Source organism: Carcharodon carcharias, chromosome 10, assembly GCF_017639515.1.
Source record: "Carcharodon carcharias isolate sCarCar2 chromosome 10, sCarCar2.pri, whole genome shotgun sequence".
Taxonomy (NCBI): Eukaryota; Metazoa; Chordata; class Chondrichthyes; order Lamniformes; family Lamnidae; genus Carcharodon; species Carcharodon carcharias.
The window spans coordinates 123,706,334-123,730,472 of record NC_054476.1 but is presented as its reverse complement, the minus strand read 5'-3'; the positions used below and the strand labels follow the sequence as shown (position 1 = coordinate 123,730,472).

General features: G+C 43.1%; 1 protein-coding gene across 1 annotated transcript in view; it reads right to left on the bottom strand.

Moving 5' to 3' along the window:
* The window catches only part of auts2a (activator of transcription and developmental regulator AUTS2 a), a 124,811-nt gene that overhangs the window by 22,181 nt on the left and 78,491 nt on the right, over nucleotides 1–24,139 (bottom strand). The window contains exons 7-11 of the mRNA XM_041197948.1: nucleotides 23,378–23,449; nucleotides 19,041–19,070; nucleotides 11,864–11,935; nucleotides 8,776–8,917; nucleotides 4,477–4,554 (exon numbers count right to left, since the gene is read on the bottom strand). Of these exons, the coding sequence (XP_041053882.1) occupies nucleotides 4,477–4,554; nucleotides 8,776–8,917; nucleotides 11,864–11,935; nucleotides 19,041–19,070; nucleotides 23,378–23,449 (394 nt within the window). The remainder of the gene's footprint in view (nucleotides 1–4,476; nucleotides 4,555–8,775; nucleotides 8,918–11,863; nucleotides 11,936–19,040; nucleotides 19,071–23,377; nucleotides 23,450–24,139) is intronic.

Below are 24,139 nucleotides of genomic sequence, written 5' to 3'. Positions count from 1 at the left end.
TTTAATACAGACACACTGCTCTGGAACAGTAAAATGTCGAAATATTTGTGCCCACTCCCCCACCCCCAAGAGTGCAGTTGGACGCGTCCAATTTCTCATTCACAAAGGTGCATTATCTGTGTTTTTGTGGCACCTGAGCTGGGCTGGGCCTGGACTGCATCACATAGCCACGATTCTAGCTTGACTCATTTTGATCACATTTGTTTAAAATGTGGCTCAGTTGTGATTTCATTCTCATCTGATTTCTATATCAAACACACGAACATGTGACCCTAAAACTATATGTGCAAAGGAGGAGTTGAACTCTACAGCAATTCTGGGGATAGAGTTTCAGTGTCTCACTTAAAAAATGGTGAGCTGGCAATTGAAAATCATTTGCGGGGGGGTGCCGTTGGGGCAGACGGGCACATCAGCCCCCTGCATAGCAACCAAGGTCCTCCTGGTGCAATTCATTTCCAGGTGAGCCTGTAAATAGGAGCTCAGGCTACCGACAGGGAACTGCTGAGCTATGTATGTCAAGAAGCAGACCAGGAACCTTGTAATCTCTTTTGCTGAACCAAGGAGAAGCAATCTTGTTCCATCTGCCCCACCCTCTACCCCCAAAAAATCTCCAGCCTACTGCCAACCTATTCCAGGACCACCCCCGCACTTCACCCCGTTTTTGCCCCAGTCCTGGCCTGTCAAATGGGCTCAGCATGGGAGATCACTGGGATTTCCCAACATGCCCAGCAGCAACTCCCCAACAGGATGCTAATGAGGCCCAGGCCCCAAAAATGGTTTGGGCCTCACATTGGCACAACCAGGAGAGACAAGCTGGCTTCCCCCATGTTTCAAGCACTACTTTTAAATTGCTCTCCCCGCGCCCCCACCCCAAATCTCTGCTAACATCCCGAAGACATGCCAAACTACTAGTTGTGAAGTATAGTCACTGTTGTTAGGTAGTGAAACACAGCAGCGGATTTGTAACTGGAAAATGACAATAAATAAGATAAATGACCAGATAATCTGTTCCTGGTGGCGATAGTTGAGGAAGAAGTTTGGCATTGGGAGAACTCATTGCTTTTCTTGGAAAAATCTTTTACATCTATCTATAAAATCCACTTACATCCTCACTGTGATCAACTCACTATTGTGATGGCCAAGTTCTGATACTCACTAAGAAGACAAGTGGCCTCCTAATCTAAAATTAAGTTTGAATCATTCATTTCTATCTGCTGAAGATGTGGACAGTTCCGCTCTATGCACATCTTATTAGACTGTTATTTTCTCCATTTTCACTTGTAATTGTTTCACATCTCTGAGCTTCCCACATCTCACATCAGTTCAGGCCAATCTAAAACTCTGGAGGCCTAGTCCCTAGCCTCTGCTGCTTTCTCTTAAATCAGTGGAAGGGCAGCCGAGGATGGTCTCCCTCTGATCCTCCAGTTTGGGAGTGTCTAATCTCTCCTTGACATCTCCCTGAAATGGTATCTGAGATTGGCAAATCATATGAAAAATCAAAGCCTATACCGTGGCAATGAGTGACACAGAATGTTTGAAATGCAATATTCTTTACCACCATGTTTCTCTGGGCTAGTACTAAACACATACTTTTCACAATGCACCCTCATCACCCATTTTCACAATGCACCCTCGCCATCCATTGCAAGCGTTCTCTGTAATGGGCCAAAGCAGTGAGACTTATTCCGAACTTAAAGTTCACTTTGTATGAGTAAGTGGAAGACACATTTCTTACTGGGATGCAATTTATTCATCATGATATAAGTTGAAAATGTTATTTGTCAATCTACTAAACACCAATTGGTACTGTTATGCTTTGCTGAGGTTTCTTTTCTGCTTCCCATTTTCATTCACAGCTGCTTCAATTGATTTCTACATGTTCCCTCCCTCCTCGCTGAAGCTCTCCCTTTGCTCCCTCTCTTTAGCATTCAGCCGTATCATTTACCTTCCCCAGCTAACCGAGATCTGCCTCAGGCCTGAGAATTCCACTCCTGCACCAACCTCTGGAAGGAACACATGAGCTGCCACGGTGACTTTCCCATTCATCTTTCCTTTGTTCAGGAAATGTTACTTCCAGGGTCCCACTAATCCAAAAACAAAAGCTTATCTTACGAGGAAATGTAGACACAAATCCACGTCTGCAAACTCGGCTATATTGTGCTTTTGCATTAGTTTTTCCTTGGTGGATTTCCAGTCTTTGGAAATTTTTAGATTTCCACCGGATTAGATAATCCAGGAATATTGCTCAATTACTATTCTCAGTAGTACTCAAATCATTCACTTTTTTTTTCTTGCTAACACAGATTTGATATCAGTCCACCACTTAAAAAGGGCATTAGTACATCCATTAGAATAAATTGGGTATTCTACTGTTCCACACCCTGTAACGTCGGAACAACTATTATACAAAATAACACAAAATAATCACTGATCAGCAAAGGCCACGTGGCCCACCTTAATTTGTCCATCTAGCTGCTTCTCGAAGTCCCCTCTTCAACGCAGTTCAATTTGTTTTCAAATAAAAATTAGATGTGCAGCCAAGTATTGTTCTGCTATGCCAACTAACCACTCACCAACGTTCCTGTGCACTTCTTCTCAAAACACTACTTAAATAACGCTAATTACATACACTTGAAAAGAAAACTCTCTGCTTCTGATCCAACAAGCAAGTGGTCTGCAGTTAAGGCACACACGCAGTGAGGTGACAGAAGGATGGCAACTGAGGAACTACATCAAACATGAAGGCCTAGAAAATTAGCCTTTAAGTACTGCTGGTTAAGTCACATGTGGACCTGGTTCTTCCGTATGACGTTCTGGGCAAACCAGTTTGATGAAGAAGGCTCAAAACAGGCATTAGGCCCCTTATTTGCAAATGCAAAGGGACTAACAATTGTCTCAGGTGTGGGTCCCAGGTGCCAATTCTGATACCTGTATTAATATGGCAGAAGGGCGCATGTCAGACTCAGAACTATGTGCGAACCACCCATCATATTGGATATGCCTTGGTGCCTGTTTTATGCCTCAATTTTCTAGGCCGATAAAGCAGTTTACAGGATTTAGTAGGCCCATTTTTAAAAATTATAGTTGATTATATTAACGCCTGTGAAATTCCGCAAATGCATTTTGAAATTTAAAAGCAACTACAGATCCACAAATCAAGTCATAGTGCTGCTGAGAATTAAATTCACCAAGCTCAGCAGTGCCACCAGCAGGCACCTCCGTGATATTGCCACAGTTAGTTCAAAGAACAACTTATTCTCACTTAAACCTTCGAAAATATTAATTTTCTTGTTGCCATGGAGATGCTCAAATACAATGTTCCCTTCTCCACTGTTTGGAGCAACCCGGGAGTAAAATCATAGGGGCATTAAAAAAAAGTTTTATTTCAACACTTCTAATTTATGAGTCGAAAAAATGTTGGAGTTGGAAAAGAAAAAGCTATTTAACTGACGCCAGGAATTATCCAATCAGGTGATGGAGTCTGTTCACATTCCCATTGGTGCAGGAAGGTGCTGTGGCATGATTGGAGGAAGTAGGCTATGTGCTGAAACCTCCAGGATTACAGCCAGCCTGAGTTAGCAACCTACTGTGATATGCTTTCTGAGCTTGGTTTTGGAGCACTTCTCAGACTTGCCTGAAATCCTTCCCAATGCCAATTGCAATGGCCCCACACTGGGATGCGGAGGAGGGTGGGGGAGGAGTGGGGAGCGGGGGTGGTGTTTGCTTCCCATAATTAAAGTCACTGGCACAGCCCAGGAGGGAGTGAGAAGCTACTCAACTGGCTTCCCTTTCCAGCAACAAGTTTTCTAAGAAATGTCAGACATTATTTTAGATTTAAAAAAAGAGGGAACACTTTCAGCCAAAAAGTATCCACCACCCCCCTGGACTTTTCCTCCCTCTTTAAATATTTTTTGAAATGTTTGTCTTAACAGTTGAAGGCATTAATGAACACCAGGTGTTGACACTGCTGAGTTTGTGGAATCTGATGTTCCCAACCGCCACACAAACATGGGCACAACCAAATTGATGGAATCACTTGGGGTTGTGCATTCTGTGACTGCATAACCAATTTTACATCTCTATTTGTACATCTATCAGGTGTGAGAGGTCGCAGGAGTTTGAAGTACACTGCTATAAGAAATGATTTTTAAAATGCCACCTTCTATTTATAACAAAATCTCAATGTAAGTCACTCAAATCATTCAGAGGTTGATGTGTCCACTGGCGAGCAATTCAAAGATTATGGTATTTAACTGAGAGCACAGATTTACACTTGACCTTGCCATTAAATGCTGAATTATGATTATACAGTTCTCAAGGTCCCATATGTCAACCTGAACCAAATTTGGACCTTTTTCCAATGGTGTACACTTAGGTGGAGTAGACTGTATTTCATTTGCTAACTTGCTGGCAATTGTTTCAGTCAGTGAATTGGTTACCCAACCGTTCCCCACAGACCAGCCAGACCATGATTACCTAAATGAGCAGCTGGACCCAGGAAGCTGTTGTGATGAGGCGGAGGTCCAAAGGGATTTCCAGTTGGATGTGTGGTGCCTAAAAACAGACAGAGAAGTTAATTTTCCTTGAAGTTATGAGGAAGCATTCGCACTAAATCTTTCAAAATACGTAGTTCTGTGTTTGATTTGCAAAGCTACTTTATGAGGTAAAGCTCTTTTTAATTGGTTGCGTTTTGATGGTGTCATGGGGACTTAGCATAAAATAAATTAACTCCAGACTGGCTGAGTCAGGTTTTCATTTTTAAGATCTTTTCATTTCCATACTGATGCAGGTTAGCAGAGAATGCCACCTTCCACAAGGAAACAGTCCCAGAGATCACTTTGGGTACATGTGTAATCTATTAAAAATAATTTAGTTTTAAAAAGTCTTTAGTGATGAAGGAGAGCAACAAACTGGTTCTGAAAGACAGAGACAGAGAAATAGGGTGAGTGAGGCACAAATAAATGAAGGGAAACCAAAAGAGGCAGAAATAGCAATAAAGAGATACAGAAGTAGATGGAGAAACAGAGGCGCTGGTGGAAAAAGAGGGAGAGGAGGCAGGTCGAGACAATGGGAGAGATCAACAGAACAAGAAAGAAAGTGAGACAGAGAAAGAGGGAGAAAAAGTCAAAGAAATAGGCAGAGAAAGACCAAGAGTAGGGGAAAGAGAAGCTAACAAAAATGGAAGAGGGGAGTCAGAGAAACAGGAAGAGAAAGATAGGCCGTCAGGAATAGGGACGATAGAGAAAGGGGAAAAGAAAGACAAGAAAGACAGAGAGGAGAAATAAAGGGAGACTGAAGTAGAAGAAGAGAGTGGAGAAGGTCACAGAGAAAAGGGGAAAACTTATGCCTTCTCTTGTTACTAACTTGCTGACTGATGGGAAAAAAAATCTATTCACTTTTTACTTTATCATAACTTTTCATAATCTTAGAGACCTCTTTCAGATCTCTCCTTAACTCAGATGTGAAAAAAAGGTCTCCAGCTTCTCAAGTCCATTTTCATAAGTCCACTTTGTGACACTGGTAACACCCTTTCCATGATGTTTTTATAGTCTTTGCATAATGGAGTCCCCAAATCCCTGCACAATATTCCAAGAGTGGCCTTGTTAAGATCTTGTACAAATCCAAGACTGATCCTTGAAGAAACTCTTGAGGTGGCAATGCTGAGGTAGGCAGAGAAACCATTGCTAGAGACGCTCTTGCAGCACTTGGAGATTTATACATACACTGGTCAATCTTCTGTGGCAATGCACATCGGAAATCAAAGCCCAGTATAGTATTCAGGGCAAACTGGGTTAGCGGATAATAGAGGATCACTGGACTTGGCAAAGGAGGGATCAGAGGATATCAGGGGAGGGGGGCATGTGAATACAAGGGATTGGGATATGGAGAAATGAGGGGAGAGGCAAGAACGGGCAGAGTTGGTGAGTTGTTTGGGGGTGGGGGGGAGGGGAAGAGGAGGGAGGGAAGATGATACATGGTCCCAAATGTTACCAGGGTGAGAAATTAAACACTTTGGAATGTTTTATTACTTTAAAGGTACTATATAAATACAAGTTATTGTTGTTGATGTGAAATTGGTAATCTTGTCCTGTGGCGAAACATGGAGAAATGGAGCTCAGTGGAGTGGGGGGTTTGAAATGTGCAATGTTGCTTAGCATGGGAGGTATTTGAGATTGCTGTTTACTGGGGTAAAATTATACTCAGATGGTATGTGGCTTATGGACGTGGCATTACTTTGATTAGTTTAGGCAAACAGCTTTGTTAGCAAGGTCAATTGTTTGTCTAGGATGCTGCTTCTGCCTTGAGATTAATCACGGGATTTACAAGATCTTAATGTGTGAAGAAGCCAATTCAGTGTCAGCACAATGGGGATTTATCATTCTAGTGGGCTACATTTAGTAGTGGGAGACTGGGACACAGTTATTTCTTCAGTGGCAATCAGGCATGTTCCTGGATATAGTTCACATTCAAATCCAGATTTATCCTGAAGGATTAATGTGATGCAATCCAAATACTCATTGACTATGGGAGTTCATACCGCATTAAAGAGCTTAGGAGAAGTATCTTCCCTTTTTGGTTCGGGAGAACTGCAAACATTTCAACACAGTGGTCACCACATGAGCTTATTTCTTAAGTTAAAGAAGGGACAAAGACAGGGTCAGCACAGTGGCTCATAAGGAGGCCCTTATGGCGCAGTGGGTAGTGTCCCTGTTTTTCAGTCAGGGATTTGATGGCCAAGGGAGTTGCATTCAAACTGCAGGTAAAAAGGTTGATATCCACCTGCAAATATTCTCAACAAATGCCAATGGCAGGGGGCAAGAATGGGATAAACTCCTGGTCAGCCATGTGATGGAAAGAAAATTGGCGTCTCTACCATCACTATCCATAGCTCCAGACTACAACATACAGATTCCCTGAGTGATCTGTAACACATCACCACAGTGGATCACAGTAAGGTTAACAGAGCCTGTGTACCTTAATAAATCACTGAATGTGACCTTCACAATTTCACCCATAAGTAAAGTATCATTAGAATGATGTGGCTTCTCATTTTCTTTATATATTATTTATATCGCTTATACACACACACATATGGTTCTATACTCATTGATTATATGTAATATGTATCTCTTGCTGGTCTTATGCAAAGGGACTGACAAGCATGATAGCAGAGAGTGAGGTATAATTTAGTCAGGGTTGGCAGATTTGACAATGGGCAGAATTTAATGCCATCCCCTATGGCAGGTTTGGTGGTGAGGTGGCATTTAATCAGACTGGAGGATGGTGGTGGGGACCATGCCAACCTTCCCGTCCCACCATCAATTGAGGCCCTTAAGGGGCAAATAATGCCCACTTAAGGTGCTCATCCTGCCTCCACTGATATCAACTCAGTGGCAGACAGGAGGTTCACTGTGCAGGGAACATAACAAGCAAACCCATGTGGCGTTGCTTGTGGGCTGCCAGGGGTGAGTCCCTCGTTCAAAGGCACTCAGTGCCTGATTGAGGGACCTGGCATTCAGGAAGAGGGAGGTCCCGCTGAGAGCCATCCCCACGCCCTCACTGCCTATTCCACTCCCCCTACCGCTATCACTCAACTGTTGCCTGGGACCCAGTGAAAATCCTAGGCTATTATACCGATAGCAGCCATCACCCCCAAAGTGGGGCTGCCATTTAACAGAGCTGATTGGCGGGCAGCTCTCACTGAGAGGGACTTCTGTCCAGTTAAGCACCTGATTGGCACTCAATTTGGTGGGCCTTCCTCAAAGGAGAAGACGCAGTGCCCCTACCAGCTCTCCGGCTGGCGGACAAGAGCCTCATTGCCTCCATTAAATCAAGCCCAACGCCTGTCCTTCATACTACATATATCTCCAACAAAAGTCCCTATCCCTACATTTAGAATGGACACCACCTGCAAAAACATGTCCTTAGTTAAGTTTAGTTTCGTTCAATTAAGTCATGTAGTTAAATCCTTCCAGCAACACTGGGGATCATAGAGCTTTCGATATGGGAGGGTGTAATTAAAGTGTGACAAGTTTACCTGAGCAATTTCCATTGCTGACTTAGGCATAGAAACTTCTAATGAAAATTGTTGACAGTTTGTGCATCACGTCTTTTGTGTGTGCACAGAAAAGCCATGGAAGTATCAGAAAATTTCAGGGGAAAGGAGTCCTGATTAAAACTGCTGTGTGGATTCTACTCCTTAATCAAAGATAAAAAAAGGAACTTGCATTTCTATCATGCTTTCCACGACCGCACGACGTCCCCAAAGCACTTTACAGCCTATGAAGTGTTTTTAAAATGCAATCTCTGTCGTAATATATTAGAAAAGATTTCTCTTGAGGAACTTACAGTTGTAACTGAACTCCATTCCTAGTCCAATTTAAAATTCCACATTCTGACCATTCAAATCTGTTAACACAGGCTTTGCAGAAAGTGAATGGTTTTAAGCATATATGAAAACATATGGAGTACTTGTTAAAACGGTCTCCTTCTTACCTGCAAGAACTGACTAAACCTGGTTTTTCACTTTCCTCTGCACAGAAGCAGATTGTGTCCTGGGTAAATATTGGTGGGAACACAGCCTAATGCATTCAATATTGAATGTGAATAGTGCCATCTAGTGGATATAGATATTTGTACAGACAACAATATAAAATATTGGCAGCACGGAAAACTGTTCCTGTATTTGTGTTGCTTGGCAGCATGGATAAAAGACAATGCTGGCATTCTATGACTCCTGTGGGGGTGGCCACACTATTACATTCTATTCCTTACCAGCTGTGGAGAAGAGGGTTGCTGGGCGAGCCAGCTCATGGGGATGGTGGATAGCTCCAAACATGCTGGGGCCTGGTGGCCTGCTCAGGAACTCCGGTTTCAGGCCAAAGTCTAGTTTGTGTGGATCAGACTGCATTTGTTGCTGCAAGAGGCAAAAAAACAAAACAGCCTGTTTAATTTGTGTTTCGCTACATCTCATAGGTTTTCCTCTTTTTAAAGTCTGAGACCTTCCATCAAAACCGGCAGTGAACAACCTGAAACGTGAACTCTGTCCCTCGCTCCACAGGTGCTGCCGGAGCTGCTGAGTATTTCCAGCATTTTCTGTCTTTATTTATGAGAGAAAACTGTCTTATTTGGCTAACAGGTATACACAATCCAATGTGTGCCAACTCATGCACTTGGATCTTCCCCTAATTCAAATTATCCAATAATTTAATCTTAAAACAATGTCCGCTAAACTCTGCTGCTGACATAGCTTCATCCAAATTATTCAATTGTCTTATTTTGTTTTTGCACAGACCACTTTCAATGAGTGGATTACCGGGTCTCTGTTCCTGTGGGTGCCGGGGTCTGTTCCTGCAGGGAGTGATGGAGGAGTGGGATAGGGTGGGGGGAAGGGGTAATGTGGTTTGTTCCTGAGGGGATGGGGTCCTTTACTCAGGGGAGGGTGATCGGTCTTTTGGAGTTCTCCCTCTCCCCCACTGTAAAACTGGTGACAGCGAAACAGGAACGCGAGACAAATGGTGCAAACTGCATTCCTACAGTTTATCCATGATTTCCACAATTCGTCTACCAAAGTTATGGCAGACTGGCTGGAGACGCCATATCCGTGGTGGATATCCATACCCAACCCCCACCGGCCCCTGTACATCAAGCCTCTGTAATTCTTGGAGAGACTGAATCATTTTCCAACCCTGCCACTTTCACTGCTGATGATACTGTCTCCAACAAAATCTTTTCTAAGAGACCAGCATCCAGCAAACCAGGATCTTCAGCCCAAGGACAATAACGTTGCCTGGTGTGTGTTCTAATGATAGCCAACTGGGGAACATTCTGTAATATCTAGGGGCACAGTCCCAGGCGGTACTTGGACCTCTTAAATTGCTGCATCCCATTAGAACTAACTGAAGACAGATGAGTGCTGAGTAGAACCAGCCCTGGGTGTTTATGAATCTTTGGATGTCTGCAGGCAGACCCTGTTACAGCCGCCAAGCTCCAGTTACAGCAGACAAGGTCCTCGGTTCCAACTGACATTATATTGCAACCATTGAGGCCTCTGGAAACGTATTATTTTCTCATTAGAGTAAAGTCCTGACAAAGAAGTTACAAAGAAAAAATCCACATCAATATTGGAATTCAAACAGACTAAGATTTCTAGAAAATGTCAACAGAGGATGTTAATGGACCAATTGTTATACCCTGACCCAGCTAAATGGTCTTGCTGCAATCTAATGCAGATAGCACATTATTTTGCAGTAACATTTAACTAAATCGATACACAGCCTGTGCCAGAAGGGTTGATTGAATTTAACATGCAAAGCATCAAAATGGACTTCAATCAGAAGCTGTAATAGTCACCATTAAAATGTGTGCTCATTGTGAAAATTGATCTTAGTTAGATATGTCACATTCCCCAGAGGTGGAGATTTAAAAACCAATGTGAAGGTGCAACTCAGGCACCAGGACTTTGGACTAACAGATGTGAACGGGACGAGAGCCAGCAGGAGTGATCAGGATGCGGGCTAACGGGAGTGGGTGTGATGTAGAATAACAGGAATTGACTGGTTTGCAGACTAATAGGAGTGATTGGGATGCAGACCAACGAGAGTGACCGGGATGCGGACTAACAGGAGTGATCGGGATACGGACTAACAAGAGTGATCGGGATGCGTACTAACAGGAATGATCAGGACGTACACCATACAGGCCTACGGATGGGATTTTCCGGTCATGCCCACAGCAGGACTGGAAAGTCCCACCTAAAGTCATTGGACTTATTGCTGGGTGACCAAATTTTCTGTATGTCCATGACGGGTCCTGCCACAGGTGAGACTGGAAAATCCCAGCCAAGGTTCCCAAAGCTCTCCACCGCTGGAGTTTTTCACATCTACTCCTGGATTTGTTATAAACTAATTGATTGATTACTATGATTAGTCAACAAATCCATCATAATTGTCTGATCTGACTACCATGAGGGCAGTCCACGGTCTCCTATTATCAAGCAACATATTCCTATGCATTTTTCCCATCATAAACACTATCAAGCTCCCAAAGCATGTGAACATGTACAATAAGGCTCTCTCTACTTCTATCCCACAATGCGTCTGAACTTTGGAAGAGGACACCTTATCCTGAGAGTACGATTTTCCACATTAATGATTCTAGAACCTCTCTGAGTAAGAAATGAGTTTAGCGCCATTAAAGTGACAATTCCCGTTTTAAGCTCATGGCCACTGCGGACTGGATCGGGATTGTCCAAATTCTTTTCGCTTGGGTTCCTTATGACTTTCAATCCACCATTTTGGGCTGGATTGGATTCTTGAGGTGTTACAGGAGTGAAATGATGAAGAATTTGTAGGAACGAAGTGGTGAGTAAAAAAGATTCCGGGAACTGTGTGAAAAAAAGATTAAAAGCTGACAAGTATCACACAGTGCGCTGAGAGCCACCCAGTAATGTGCCACAGTTTATACCCTGGAGTATTACCCTCACTGAATGCCATTCACCAAAGAACGAAGTGCTGAAGCACTCAGGGGAAGTGGTAATAAACGCTACAGGGAACTCATGAACACTATAACAGGGAAATTTAGCAGGGTAGGAATTCCTTACAACAAGGTGCCAGACAGGCAAATAACTGTGGGAAACTCATTTGGACATCAGCTGATTTTATAAATTGCTTGACTTCATGACGTATATCACCTCAACCACTTGGTTAGGTTGGTCTTTGTAATGCATCACTTGCATGGCTTTTGATTAGATTGCCCATTGTAGCTTCCTCCCCAACAGCAACTGTGAACACATGAACATTTAAAGCAGGACTCATTAAGAAGTGTGAATGCAACATTCATGGAACCTTGAACAGAGACTGACCTTGACTTTCTGCTGGTGGTGGTATATCTGCCATGCTATGTGGACGTGCATGGCACACCACTTGCCAGGCTTCTGTGGAGCACAAAAGTTAAAGGTTATATATTCAATATTCATCACAATAGGCCACATGCTTTTTCTAACCAGTGCAAACTTTAGTTCAGGCCTGCAAATTGAGGCCTGTACTCTTAGGTCTTGTACCCCCACTTTCTGCTCTGTTGACCTTATGCCCACTAAACTGCAGACCACCCAACTTCCCTCCTGTTCCCATATTAGCCAATATTGTTAATGGTTCTCTCTCATCAGGTGATGTCTCTCTCTCTCTGTCTCTCCTTTAAAATCTGCCATCATCACCCTTCACTTCAATCCCCTTGTCTCCTCCATCCTTGCAAACTACCACCCCATTTCTAACCTCCCTTTCCTCTACAAAGTTCTTGATCATGTTGTCACCTCCAAATCTATGCCCATCTTTCCAGGAGCTTTCTGTTTGAATCACTCCAATCAGGTTTCTGTTGTAATATGTCTTTAAGGGATAGCAACATGACATCACCAGAAGGGAAGTGTTTCATGCAATCCAGTCTTAGTTTCATTTTTTCTTTTGAGCAGAGCATATTGTGTGTGTTTGTGTTTGTGTATGTATCATGTGATGTCATCAAGCTTTCTGGCCATGTATATCTGTTCCCATGTGCCTAGCCTAAGTAAATGAATCCACAACATTTTACCCAATCCCTTATCAGTGACCAGTGCCTTTATATCATAACAACAACACCACATGGTGCTCAGCAGTGGTCAAACAGCGTAGCACCAAGATTAAGTACAGCTACAACATGGTGAACCAGCCTTAGATCGTGCTACATGGCATGAGACAACCCTCGTCATTCAGGTCAGACCGCAATGGAGTCACAGCTTCAGGGTGTTTAAAGTGCAGCATGGTGACTGCACAGAAAAGCTTTGAAGAGATGGTACCAGGACAGTACTCAAATAAAGAGCTAGTAAGAAGATGGATCCCTTGTGGCGAGTAGGACAGTATGCCAGGAGGACGAATGCCCTATTAGCTCAGACGGGTGACTGACCAGTGTGTGGTCTGGATTTATAGCAAGCAAGGGAGAGTCAAGCAAAAAAAGTCATAAAAATTGGGCCACAGAAGATTACAATTTTAACTGGCGAAGCTTCAGAAAAGCGCACGAAAGCGGCTACAGCAACACTCATCCCATTCTCCCATACTATAGGAGAAGGAAGATCAAAGGGATATTGTCAAAATGTCCACAAAATTCCCCATTTTGAATTGGGATGCAGCTGACCTACTATCTAAATTCAAAATGTTTAAACATCATACAGAGCTATGGCTTCTTGATTCAGGTATGTCTGGAACAAATAAGAAAGCTATAAAAATCACCTTGCAATTGGGAATGAAGGTCTACACAAGCTGAACACGTCAGGATTAACAGCAGAAGAGCGAAAGGATCCTCAAAAGATATGGACTACATTGGAAGACCAGTTCAGAATCAGGTTAAACTTTCGTATTCATTGACTAGGGTTCATGTCATTTCACCTATGTATGGATGCCTACAGAGTCCATAGACCACTTCATCAGCAGATGCTGATTAAAAGGGCACATACTGTGATTTTTCAAACAAAGAGCTAGCAGACGGGATTGTTGAGTTGGTGATCACATCCACTCCCATGGAAGTATTCCAGAAAGGTCTGCTAGACAAGCCCAAAACGTATAGCATCGAAGAGCGACTCAAGGTTGAATGGAAGTATGAAGCAACCCTTGCAACAAAGCTTACAGGTGAAGCTTCAGAAAAGCGCATGAAAGCGGCTACAGCAACACTCATCCCATACTCCCATACTATAGGAGAAGGAACGTACAACCCCAATTGTTGACACACTTACTCAAACACCCAAACATAGCAAGGCATGTGGAAGGTGTTGCCTTCTGCATGCAGCCCTCCATCAATTCTGTAAGTCACGTGGCAGAAAGGGTTATTGGTGGAGGCAGTGCACTAGGGAAGAGCCTGATGTAGCTACAAAGAGCCGTAAACTGCTCCGTACACAACTGGTACCTTCAGGCAAGAAGAATGGCCATTCAGTTTGCCATCAGAAACATGTACAAGGTGATTGACAAACCAGAAAATAATAATGGTGTGCACAAAGAGAAGATGAGCAGTGAACTCATGTTTCATACCATCAACCTCATGGAAAATTTGGGTGCTGTCACACCATCTGAAGTGCCTGCCAAGATTCAAATTCTCTATCCTAAAAAAGTTGGTAACTATTCGTTATTGGCCAAGATTGACATGGGACAAATACCTCTGCGAATTCTAAAAGACATGTATTCACAGACTTGGAAGGCCATGGCAAAACCTACTGCTGTGAAATTTTCAGCGTACAATGGTTCTCTAATTCCATGCGCAGGGTCCATAGCCCTGGAGTGCAAATTCAATCAATCCTCCTGAGTGTCACAGATGTTCTACATGTTGGAAACTACAGGTCTACTGGCATGTCAGGAGCTCACACGAGTAATAATCCATGGAATCAGTCAGACCCCATACAGCAGATCAACCTCAAAGATTCTCCCATCGCCTCAGTTCACGACCTAACACTGAGCTATCCAAAATATTTCAACAAAATTGGCAAATTCAAGGGAGCTGCAAATTTAGGCTTGCAGGAGAATGCAAGTTTGTCAGCTGATTTGGTACATTTTATCAATGCATGTGCCTGAATTTATAAGAAGAAACAGCAAAAGGATATACACTGCAGAAACTGTCGAAAACCATCTAATTCAATTCAGCATGCCCATGAATACAGGAGACCACTTTGGCCTTACTTGAACAAGCTAGGCATTTCCCAGGGAGTCATTTTTAAAGACAGGCACGTCATCACACCAGAATCTTGGCGACCTGATATTCTTCAACAACTACATCATTCACACATGGGCATAGATCGGATGAGAAGATTCGCAAGAGAGACAGCCTATTGGCCGGGTATGAACAATGACATTGAAGTCATGATCAAGAAGTGCGAGGCATGTCAAGAGCATATGCACACAGCACCACCGATTCCACATGAAGTTCCTACTCATCCTTGGTCCAAAACCGCATCCAACCTCTTTCATGTCCATGGCACTGACTTCATCGTCATTGTCAACTTCTTTACCATGTACTCTGTTATTCAACAATTGCACAATATGTCAAGCACAACTGTCATGCATACTCTAAGTGCTATATTCAATTTATTTGGTGTGCGTGGTGAGATCATTACAGATAATGGTCCTCAATTTATTGGTAAGCCTTTTCAGGATACATGTGTGAGAAGTGGAATAGCAATCACACTACTACTTCTCCTCCTCATAACCCTAGATACAATGGCCTTGCCGAATGAACGATTCACATGGTGAAATCCCTAGTGCTGAAATGTAGACAGACCAAGCAAGGTTGATACATTGCAATGTTACATCTGAGAGTGACACCTTTAAGTCCAACCATTCCTGCACCGGCAGAGCTCATGGTTGGCAGGCCAGTGCATACCAATTTACCTACTCTTACCCATTCCACTCTCTCAAAAACTAGCGAGCAACTTTAAAACTGATGACCACTGTGCACGATAAAAATGTAGGAACAGAATTGCAAAGTTTACAGTTGGGACAACAACTAGCCAAGGTGACAAGGATTCGTTCAGAACCAAGGTCATATGTAGTCACTACACATAAAGGCATAACAGTGAGATGTAACCGAGGACAAATCAGATCCATTCCAGCTCCTCAACCATTATACTGTCCTATTGTTTCAAGGATAAGATCCCAAATGAAACCGTTAACATCAAAGAATGACAACCCCACAGATCACTGTGAGCATTAAAGAAACCTCCAGGACAAGGTTACCATTACAAGATCTGGGCATAACAGCAGATTAACACTAAGCTTTTGAGACTAATAGCTTCATCAGTCCTATACATTTATATAATGGTAACTAAACATGAACATGTATTGTAAATAGTTATAATTCTTTGGAAGGGGGAAAGAGTATCTTTAAAAAGAAAGCGGGAATTTGTAATATGCCTTTTAGGGATAGTTGCATGACATCACTAGAAGGCAAGGGTATCATGTTGTCCAGTCTTAGTTTCACTTTTACCTTTGAGCACACACACAGCTCTACTGCTATGTCTTCAAGCTTTCTATCCACATCTTTCTGTTCTCATGTGCCTAGTCTAAATAAGTGAACCCACAATGCATTTACAGAAGCTCTTATGAACGATTGCTGTCTATAACATTATAACAACACAACGGTTTCTGATCCTGCCACAGTATTGACACACCATTATCAAAGCCACAAATGATATCCTACTGTGACAAAGGTAAGCTATTCCACCTTGTCATTTGCAACCTAAGACACATTTGGCAATACCATCCTCCTCTTCCTCTCCACTGTCATCCAGCTGGGTAGGACTGCACTCACCAGTTCTATTCCTATCTATCTAATCATAGCCACAGCATCACTTGCAGTGGCCCCTCTTCCTGCTCCAGTACCATTCCCTCTGGTGTCCCCCCAGGGATCTAGCCTTTGACCCCTCATATTTCTCATCTACATCATTGAAAAGTATGGCATTAGGTTTAGGCTAACAACGCCCAGCTCTACCTCACCACCCCTTCTTCTGACTTGTCCATTGTTGCTAAATTATCAAATTGCTTATCTGACATCCATTACAGGTATAGTACCTCAAATCCTGCGCCCTCGAAACTGAGGCTGTGCTGGATTTCGAGTCAGGCAATTCAGCCTGTGGGCAGTTTGGGTCATGCCTAGTCAGGTGGGGTCAGGGGTCACTTGGAATGCGGGACAGTGTGGTGCATGAAGTCACTAACCAGTTAGGTTCCACACCTCACCAATGAAGTGCCTAGCCAAACTGTACAGATAAGTTGATTTTTAACATTTTATTCAATCAAAATTGATGCATGGAACATTATAAAGTGTCCGGTTTTCAAATGGTTCGGATGATGAGTTCCAATTCCGGTTTTTAGACAGCTGTTTTTGAGATACTGTACACATTCTGGATGAGCAGAAACCTCCCTGAATTAACTACTGGGAAGACTGAAGCCATAGTTTTCGATCCACTGATTCAAACTCTGTTGCCTAGCTACCGATTCCATCTTTCTCCCTGGCAACTGTCTGAAACTAAAAGAGTGTTTGCAAACTTGATGTCATATTTGACCTAAAGATAAGCCTCCAACCATACATCCGTGCCATCATTAAAACCATCGATATCCACCATCGTAACACAGCCCAACTTTGCCCCTGTTTCAGCTGACCTGCTGCTGAACCCTCATTCATGACTTTCTTATTTCTACACTTGGCTATTCCATCACACCACTGGTCAGCCTCACACATTCTGAACCTCTATAAACTTTAGATCATCCAAAACTCTGCTGTTCATGTCCTTACTTGCACCAAGCCTCATTCACTATACCATCCTGTGCTCGCTGACCTACATTGACCCAGTCAAGCTACGCCTCGATTTTAAAATCCTTATCCTTGCTTTCAAATCTCTTCATGCCTTATCCCTCCCTAGCTTTGTTATCACCTCCTGCCCTGCAACCTCCATCTAATTCTGGCCTCTGTAACATCCCTGATTACAGTTGCTCCACCATTGGTGGCCATGTCTTCAGTTGCCTGGACCCTAGAATCTGGGATTCCCACCCTTCTTTCTTCCTCTAAGTTGCTCCTTAAAACCTACCTCTTTGACTAAGCTTTTGGCCATTTGCCCTACATCACCTTATGTCCCTCAGTGTCTATTTTGCTTTATTAAATCCTGTGAAGCATTTTGGGACCCTTTATTAACTTAAGGCATGATATAAATATGTCATTGTTGTTGTAGTCGACACCGCAACACTCCTGTCGGAGTTATTCCATCCTCTAAAATCCCATTTTAAGGGTACATCGGCACAGCATCTTCTTCTGTTGCTGCTCCTTGAAACATTCCACCCAGTTTATATTTGTGTGCCTACTTGTGACATTTTACAGCAAGGGTTCCAAAATTCTGCAACTCCATGACCCATGAACTTCTTAGTTGAAGAAAACTGATCTGACTTAATTGAAAATGAGGCAGCCCACATTCTAACTCTCCATTCCATTTGACCTTCCATTTGTAACTTGCTGAAAGTCCTGAGGCTCAGACTCCCCAAGTTGCTCAGGAGCATGGCATGTGGTGAGCCAGTTTTCAATACCTTTCCCAATGTCTCCAACAGCATTTGAAGGGGCACCATCTTCTTTTGAAGGCATTTGGAAAATCTTTGCTCATTTTTGTTTAAACCACATGTCTAAATATATATCACAGTAAAATGTATTAGCATTCTGCTCTGACACCCTGACAGTGAACTTGTTGTTCCAAAACAAAGTGTGCCAATTGGTCTTTTTAGGAAGATGGTGTCCCTTTAATTAAACACGCTTGCATTTGAGTCACCACCATCGATGCAAAATACGAAATACTAATAGAAACATGCAAATCTCTCAAGATTGTTAACTCTAATAGTTTAATGGTTCATTTTTTTAAAGAAACCACATCAGTGGGATTCTATCAGGATCTAAAAATATTATGCTCTGTTCAAATATAATTTTAACACTAATTCTTTTACCCTCTTCAATGTCCACCAATTTCTTCAGAGGCTGCCTACATGCTTATTCCTCGCCAGCATTTTATCCAAATACCATTATCCATGTGTGAGCCTTGACAAGGGAGTGCCTTAGGCTATTTTACAGACTCTGTGAGGTTTTCCATCTACCATGTGTGGAGGAGAATCACAACTAAGCAGAACTCTTGAACATCCACACATGCACGCTACAGCATGAGCTTAATAGCAGGGTCACTGGCTAATATTACCTCTCCTTAGAGATTAAATATAATGCCCCAAATGCCACCCAGCCAACTCAGTGCTCCATATTGCCTAGTTTCATGGTGAAATATATGTTTCATGCGTGAAGCCGACTAGTTCTTCTTCCCAAAACTGCTGTCACTTTATAACAAAGGCACAGAACCAAGTTACGCAGCCTGTCTGAATGTTTGAAAATGATCTTGCTTGAGAGGACTTTGACGCTTTAATAAGATATAATTTCTTAATCATTCACTTATCTTTCCATCCCAGAGGGAGCACACAGACAGATTATAATTCCAGAGGAATAATTCTTACCCTCAGCATCGGCCTGAATGGATCTGTCAACTGCAAATAAAGAGTGACAGCTTGGTTACACGCCTGTCAGTCAAACTACGACAATAATTGCAATTTTTATTGCCTCGTTAGTCGGTAATTTAAAATGTTAACATTTTACTTTCAGATGAAACATTAGTAGAAAAAATAATCAGCAAAATTTTATACATTTGTCTGACCTTCTGTTCTTAGTTAATAATCTAAGGAATAGAGAACGCTTCAGGCGTATGGCCATAGAATCAGTTTTCTTTTGAATACAGAAAATAATTCTTAAAAGTGTGACCCTGGCCCTCCCTTCCTACTAATTCCTTTGTGCATTAGGATCTGATTAAATATGATGACTGAGCTCTTTTAACCTTTACTCTTTCAACCTTTTTTACTTTGGTACCGTTAGGAGTAACGCCAACTTCTGGCAAACACACCATAACACATAAATGATGCGTGTTTTAAAATCATAACTGCATACACAGGTCCAGTACATGTCCTTCTAGTTGATCTTCCATTTAAATTTCCATCTTGATAAATGTCAAATTTGAAAGATGAACAGACACCTGATTGTGGGAGGGGCCCCAGTATCAGGGGCAGAGTTATGAGGAGATGCTGGAGGAACCTGTACTACTCTTCACTACAATGAGATTTCACTGAGCTGTGCAGAGCAATGAACAAAATGGAGAGCGAAAATCCAGAATACTACTGCACAGTCAGAGGTGACTGTAGGAATAGGGGTGCAAAAGTTCAAACGAAAGCCAACTTCAAAACTGATATCAGGAAACTCTTCAACACACACAAACTCTGCAGTCCTACCACCTCCAGTCATGAACAGTGGTGGACAATTAAACAATTAATAGAAGGAGGAGGCTTCAGAAATATCACTATGATGGGCAGCCCAGCTCATTGACATAAAAAACAAGGCTGAAACATTTGCCACCATCTTCAGCCAAAAGTACTGAGTGGATGATCCATCTTGGCCTTCTCCAGTGTTCCCCAATATCACATATGCCAGTCTTCAGCCAATTCTACTCACTGCATGTGATATTAAGAGATGGCTGAAGTCACTGGATATTTAAAAGGCTATGGGCCTAACATCCCAGCTATAGTACTGAAGACGTGCTCCAGAACTAGCCAAACTGTTCCAGTGCAACTAGAACAGGCATCTAATTGACAATATGGAAGACTGCCCAGATATCCCATCCACAAAAGGTAGGTAAAATCCAAAGCCACCAATTACTGCCCAATCAGCCTCCTCTCCATCATCAGCAAAGTGATGGAAGGTGCCGTCAACATTGCTAACAAGCAGTGCTTACACAGAAATAACCTGTTCACTGATACTCACATTTAGTTTCCACAAGAGCCCCTCAGCTCCAAGCCTCTTCACAGCCTTAGTTCAAACATGGATATCCACTTGGAACTTCTGACTGAAGATGATTGCAAATGCTCAGCCTTGCCTTTCACACTGGTGTGCAGGGCTCCAACAAAGTAGGTGATGGGGGTGTTGATGGAGTTTCCTTCTCACATTAGCTTTTTAACTGTTCATCACCTGAATGAGTCAGGGCTATAAAGGTTTGATCTGATCTACATAACAGGCTGTTGTTTGATGCTCTCCCAATTCAGCACGAGCTGAATTCAAGGTGTGAGGTGACACTTATTGCCCTTGACATCAAGGCAGCATTTTTAAACCGGTGTGGCATCAAGGAGCCCTAATAAAATTGAAGTCAATAGAAATCAGGGGAAAATGGTTACGGTTGTTGGAGGTCAATCATCTCAGCCTCAATACAGTGCTGCAGGAGTTCCGGAGGGTGGTGTCTTAAGCCCAACTATCTCTAGCTGCTTCATCAATGACATTTCCTCCATCATAATGTCAGAAATTGAGATATTCACTGATGATTGCAGTGTTCAGTTCCATTCACAACTCCTCAGAGACTGAAGCAGTCCACCTTTGCAGCAAGATCTGGACAACATTCAGGCTTGTGTTGTTAAGTGGCAAAGTAACATTTGTGCTACACAAGCGTCAGGCAATGACCATCACCATCTTCGAGAAGAGAGTGTCTAACCATTTGTCCTTGATGTTTAACAGCATTGCCATCATTGAATACCCAACTATCGACATCCTGGGAGTTATTGTTAACCAGAAAAACTTAACTGGACCAGCCACATAAATAACTGCCGTTACACAAGCTGGTCAGAAGCTGGGAATTCTGTGGGAAATGGCTCACTTCCTGACTCCCCAAAATGAGGTTTACCATCTGTTAGGTACAAGTCAGGAATGTGATGGAATATTCTCCACTTGCTAGGATAAAGAACTCCGCCAACACACAAAAAGCTCAACACCATCTAGGACAAAGCAACTCACTTGATTCGCTCCCCATGCACCACCTTAAACATTCACTCCTTCCAATACCGGTGCACAATGACTGCACACTACACAAGATGTACTGCAGCAACTCACAAAGGTTTCTTTGGCAGCATCTTCCAAAGCCTGATCTCTGCCACTTAGAAGGGCAAGGGCAGTAGATGCATGGACACATCACCATCTGCAAGTCCCTCTCCAAGTCACACATGACCTTCATCATTGCTGGGCCAAAGTCCTTAAATTTACCGGCCTAGCAGCACTGTGGGTGTACCTACATCACACGGACTCCAGCGATCTCAAGAAGGTGGCTCACCACCACTTTCCCCAGCACAATTCAGGATGAGCAATAAACGCTGATTTGCCAGTGACACCGATATACCGTAAATAAATTTTTTTAAAAAACTGTCTTTATGTAGAATAATAATAGCACAAGGATAGGGCCTCACTTTATGTGCCCCTATCGGGCGTGTTTCTGGCAAGGAGGCACACAGAGAGGGTGCCCAAGCCACCACCGTCCCACCCACCCTTGAGCTCACCCCCATCATATGGGGGGAGTGCAGGCACCATAATTGGCATCTACCTGCCCCATTTAAATAAGTAATCAAGAATCAATTAATTGTTACCAAGCCAACTGTACCCTGATAATACACTGCTCACAACATAAAATGGCATTTCTTCTTACCTCTTGCATCCTTAAGCTACAAACCCCACCCCCCCTCCCCTCCCCTCCTCACCTCCTCACCTTCTCACCTACACCCCCCACCGTCCCCGACCAGCTGAAATCCTCCCTGCCCAAGACCTCAGACTTACTGGCTTCAGGGATCCATTGGGCCTTCTTCATCTCCCTCTTGCAGTCCTGGCAGCGGCTGCTAACGCGCCCTTGGAACTGCCAGGACTGATGGAGCTGCTGGCCAATCCGATTGGCCGGCAGCTCCAGAGGGCGGGACGTCTTCCCCAGTGAGGTGCTGAAGTCCCACATGACCCTTGTTAAGTCCGCCCGCAGAGCGTTATGGCTGCGGAGCGGACCCGCGTGGAGTGGGTTGGCTCCACGCCGGCTTTGCTTCCGGGACCACCACCACCTCCCCCCCTCAAACAACCCAACTCCGGATTATTCAGCCCGTAATATTGATTGCATTCTGTAGAATATTACAATGCTGTCATTGCAATGCCCATTCTTAATCAGTAATACTGGAGATTGTGGACACCTTACACATAACTATAGTGCTGTTATACTAGTGCCTCCCGCCCCTCGCCGAAACTCCTTGATTCTCATACATATTGATATTGCTCATTTGTCTCCATAGAAAAGAAATCACAGCACAGAAGAAAGCCACTCCACCCATTGTGGCTCTGTCAATGCTGGCCCTTTAACCCCATTTTTGTGCCTTTTGCTCATATCATTGACATTCTTTCTTTTCTAATACTTATAGAATTTTACAACACAGGAGTAGTACATTCAGCCCATTGTACATGGGCTGGCTTTTTGATAGGTCTGTCCAATTAATCCAACCCTGCTCTTTCCCCATAGACCTGCAATTCTCTCCCTTCAAGTATTTACCCAACTCTCTTTTGCAAGTTACTACCTGTCAAACAGTGCATTCCAGGTCATAATAAATAATTATTTAAATGTCCCATATCCTTTAGAAAAATGTTGGCATCTTTGCTAAGGGCCTTAGATTCACTACTATTTTCTTCAGTTCTGACAGTACCCATCTCTCACAAAGACAGGTAACTACCAACATGTCTCTTCTCTGGGTTAGAAAACAAATGACTACGATGAACACTTAGTGCAAATATCTCCTTTCCAACACTAATAGTTTCCTGGCTTGATTGTGCATTTAAAACCTATTTTAACACATGGCATGACAATATGGCAGACATTAGAGAGCAGCAGATTACCCAAGGTTACTGTGCCAATAAAAAAATGGATTACAAAAAGCAGCTTTTATAGAAATCAGACAGCATTTACCCTGGGGTCTTTCTGCAGCAAGGTATGGGGAACAGCTCCAGGCCTTCCTGCTACATCAATGGGATTGGAGGTCTGCAGAGAAAGATAGAAACGCCTGTTAACATGGAAAGATAAACCATTTCTGACAGTTCTGTTGAGCAGGTGAAATGTTTAATTTAAGCCAGTAACTGTAGGAGAGCAAGGGGGCCATTTTCTGAGTCGGAAACAGCAGCTGGTGATTTATCTTACACATTTCTGACCTCTTCTTTTGTTAGCTATTTACAGCTCTGCAATTGTTGTGAGAAACAATATCATTCTGCTCTTAGTTGGTTGATGTGAATCACGTTACACCAATCATATATCTTTGTGTCAATCACTGGTCACTTCCTTGTATCGCTCTCCTTTCAAATCCCCCCTCCCAAGCCTACTTCCTTCTGTGTCTATCCCAGAAAAAACTCTCAGTTCATTTAGAACTGCACTTTCAAAATCCCAACTGTCTAGCCTTTGGCCCTTCATTCATCACAATATTTCTGCAGCTACTGATCTGCTCACCTGCACCCTCTCCTCCATCTTTGATGACCTGGTTTCCCCCAAAATAAATTATACTCTCTCACTCTGGCCATTCCCCCAGTACAGCCCTCGTCTTCACCACTTTACGTCCCTTTACGTCCAAGGGATACAGACTTGAACAGATATGGCAGACAACTTGTTTAGCTATTCACTATCTAGCTGGGCTACATAAAATGCGATCGGGTCCTGCTCTCATCTGAAAAACTGCTTCTT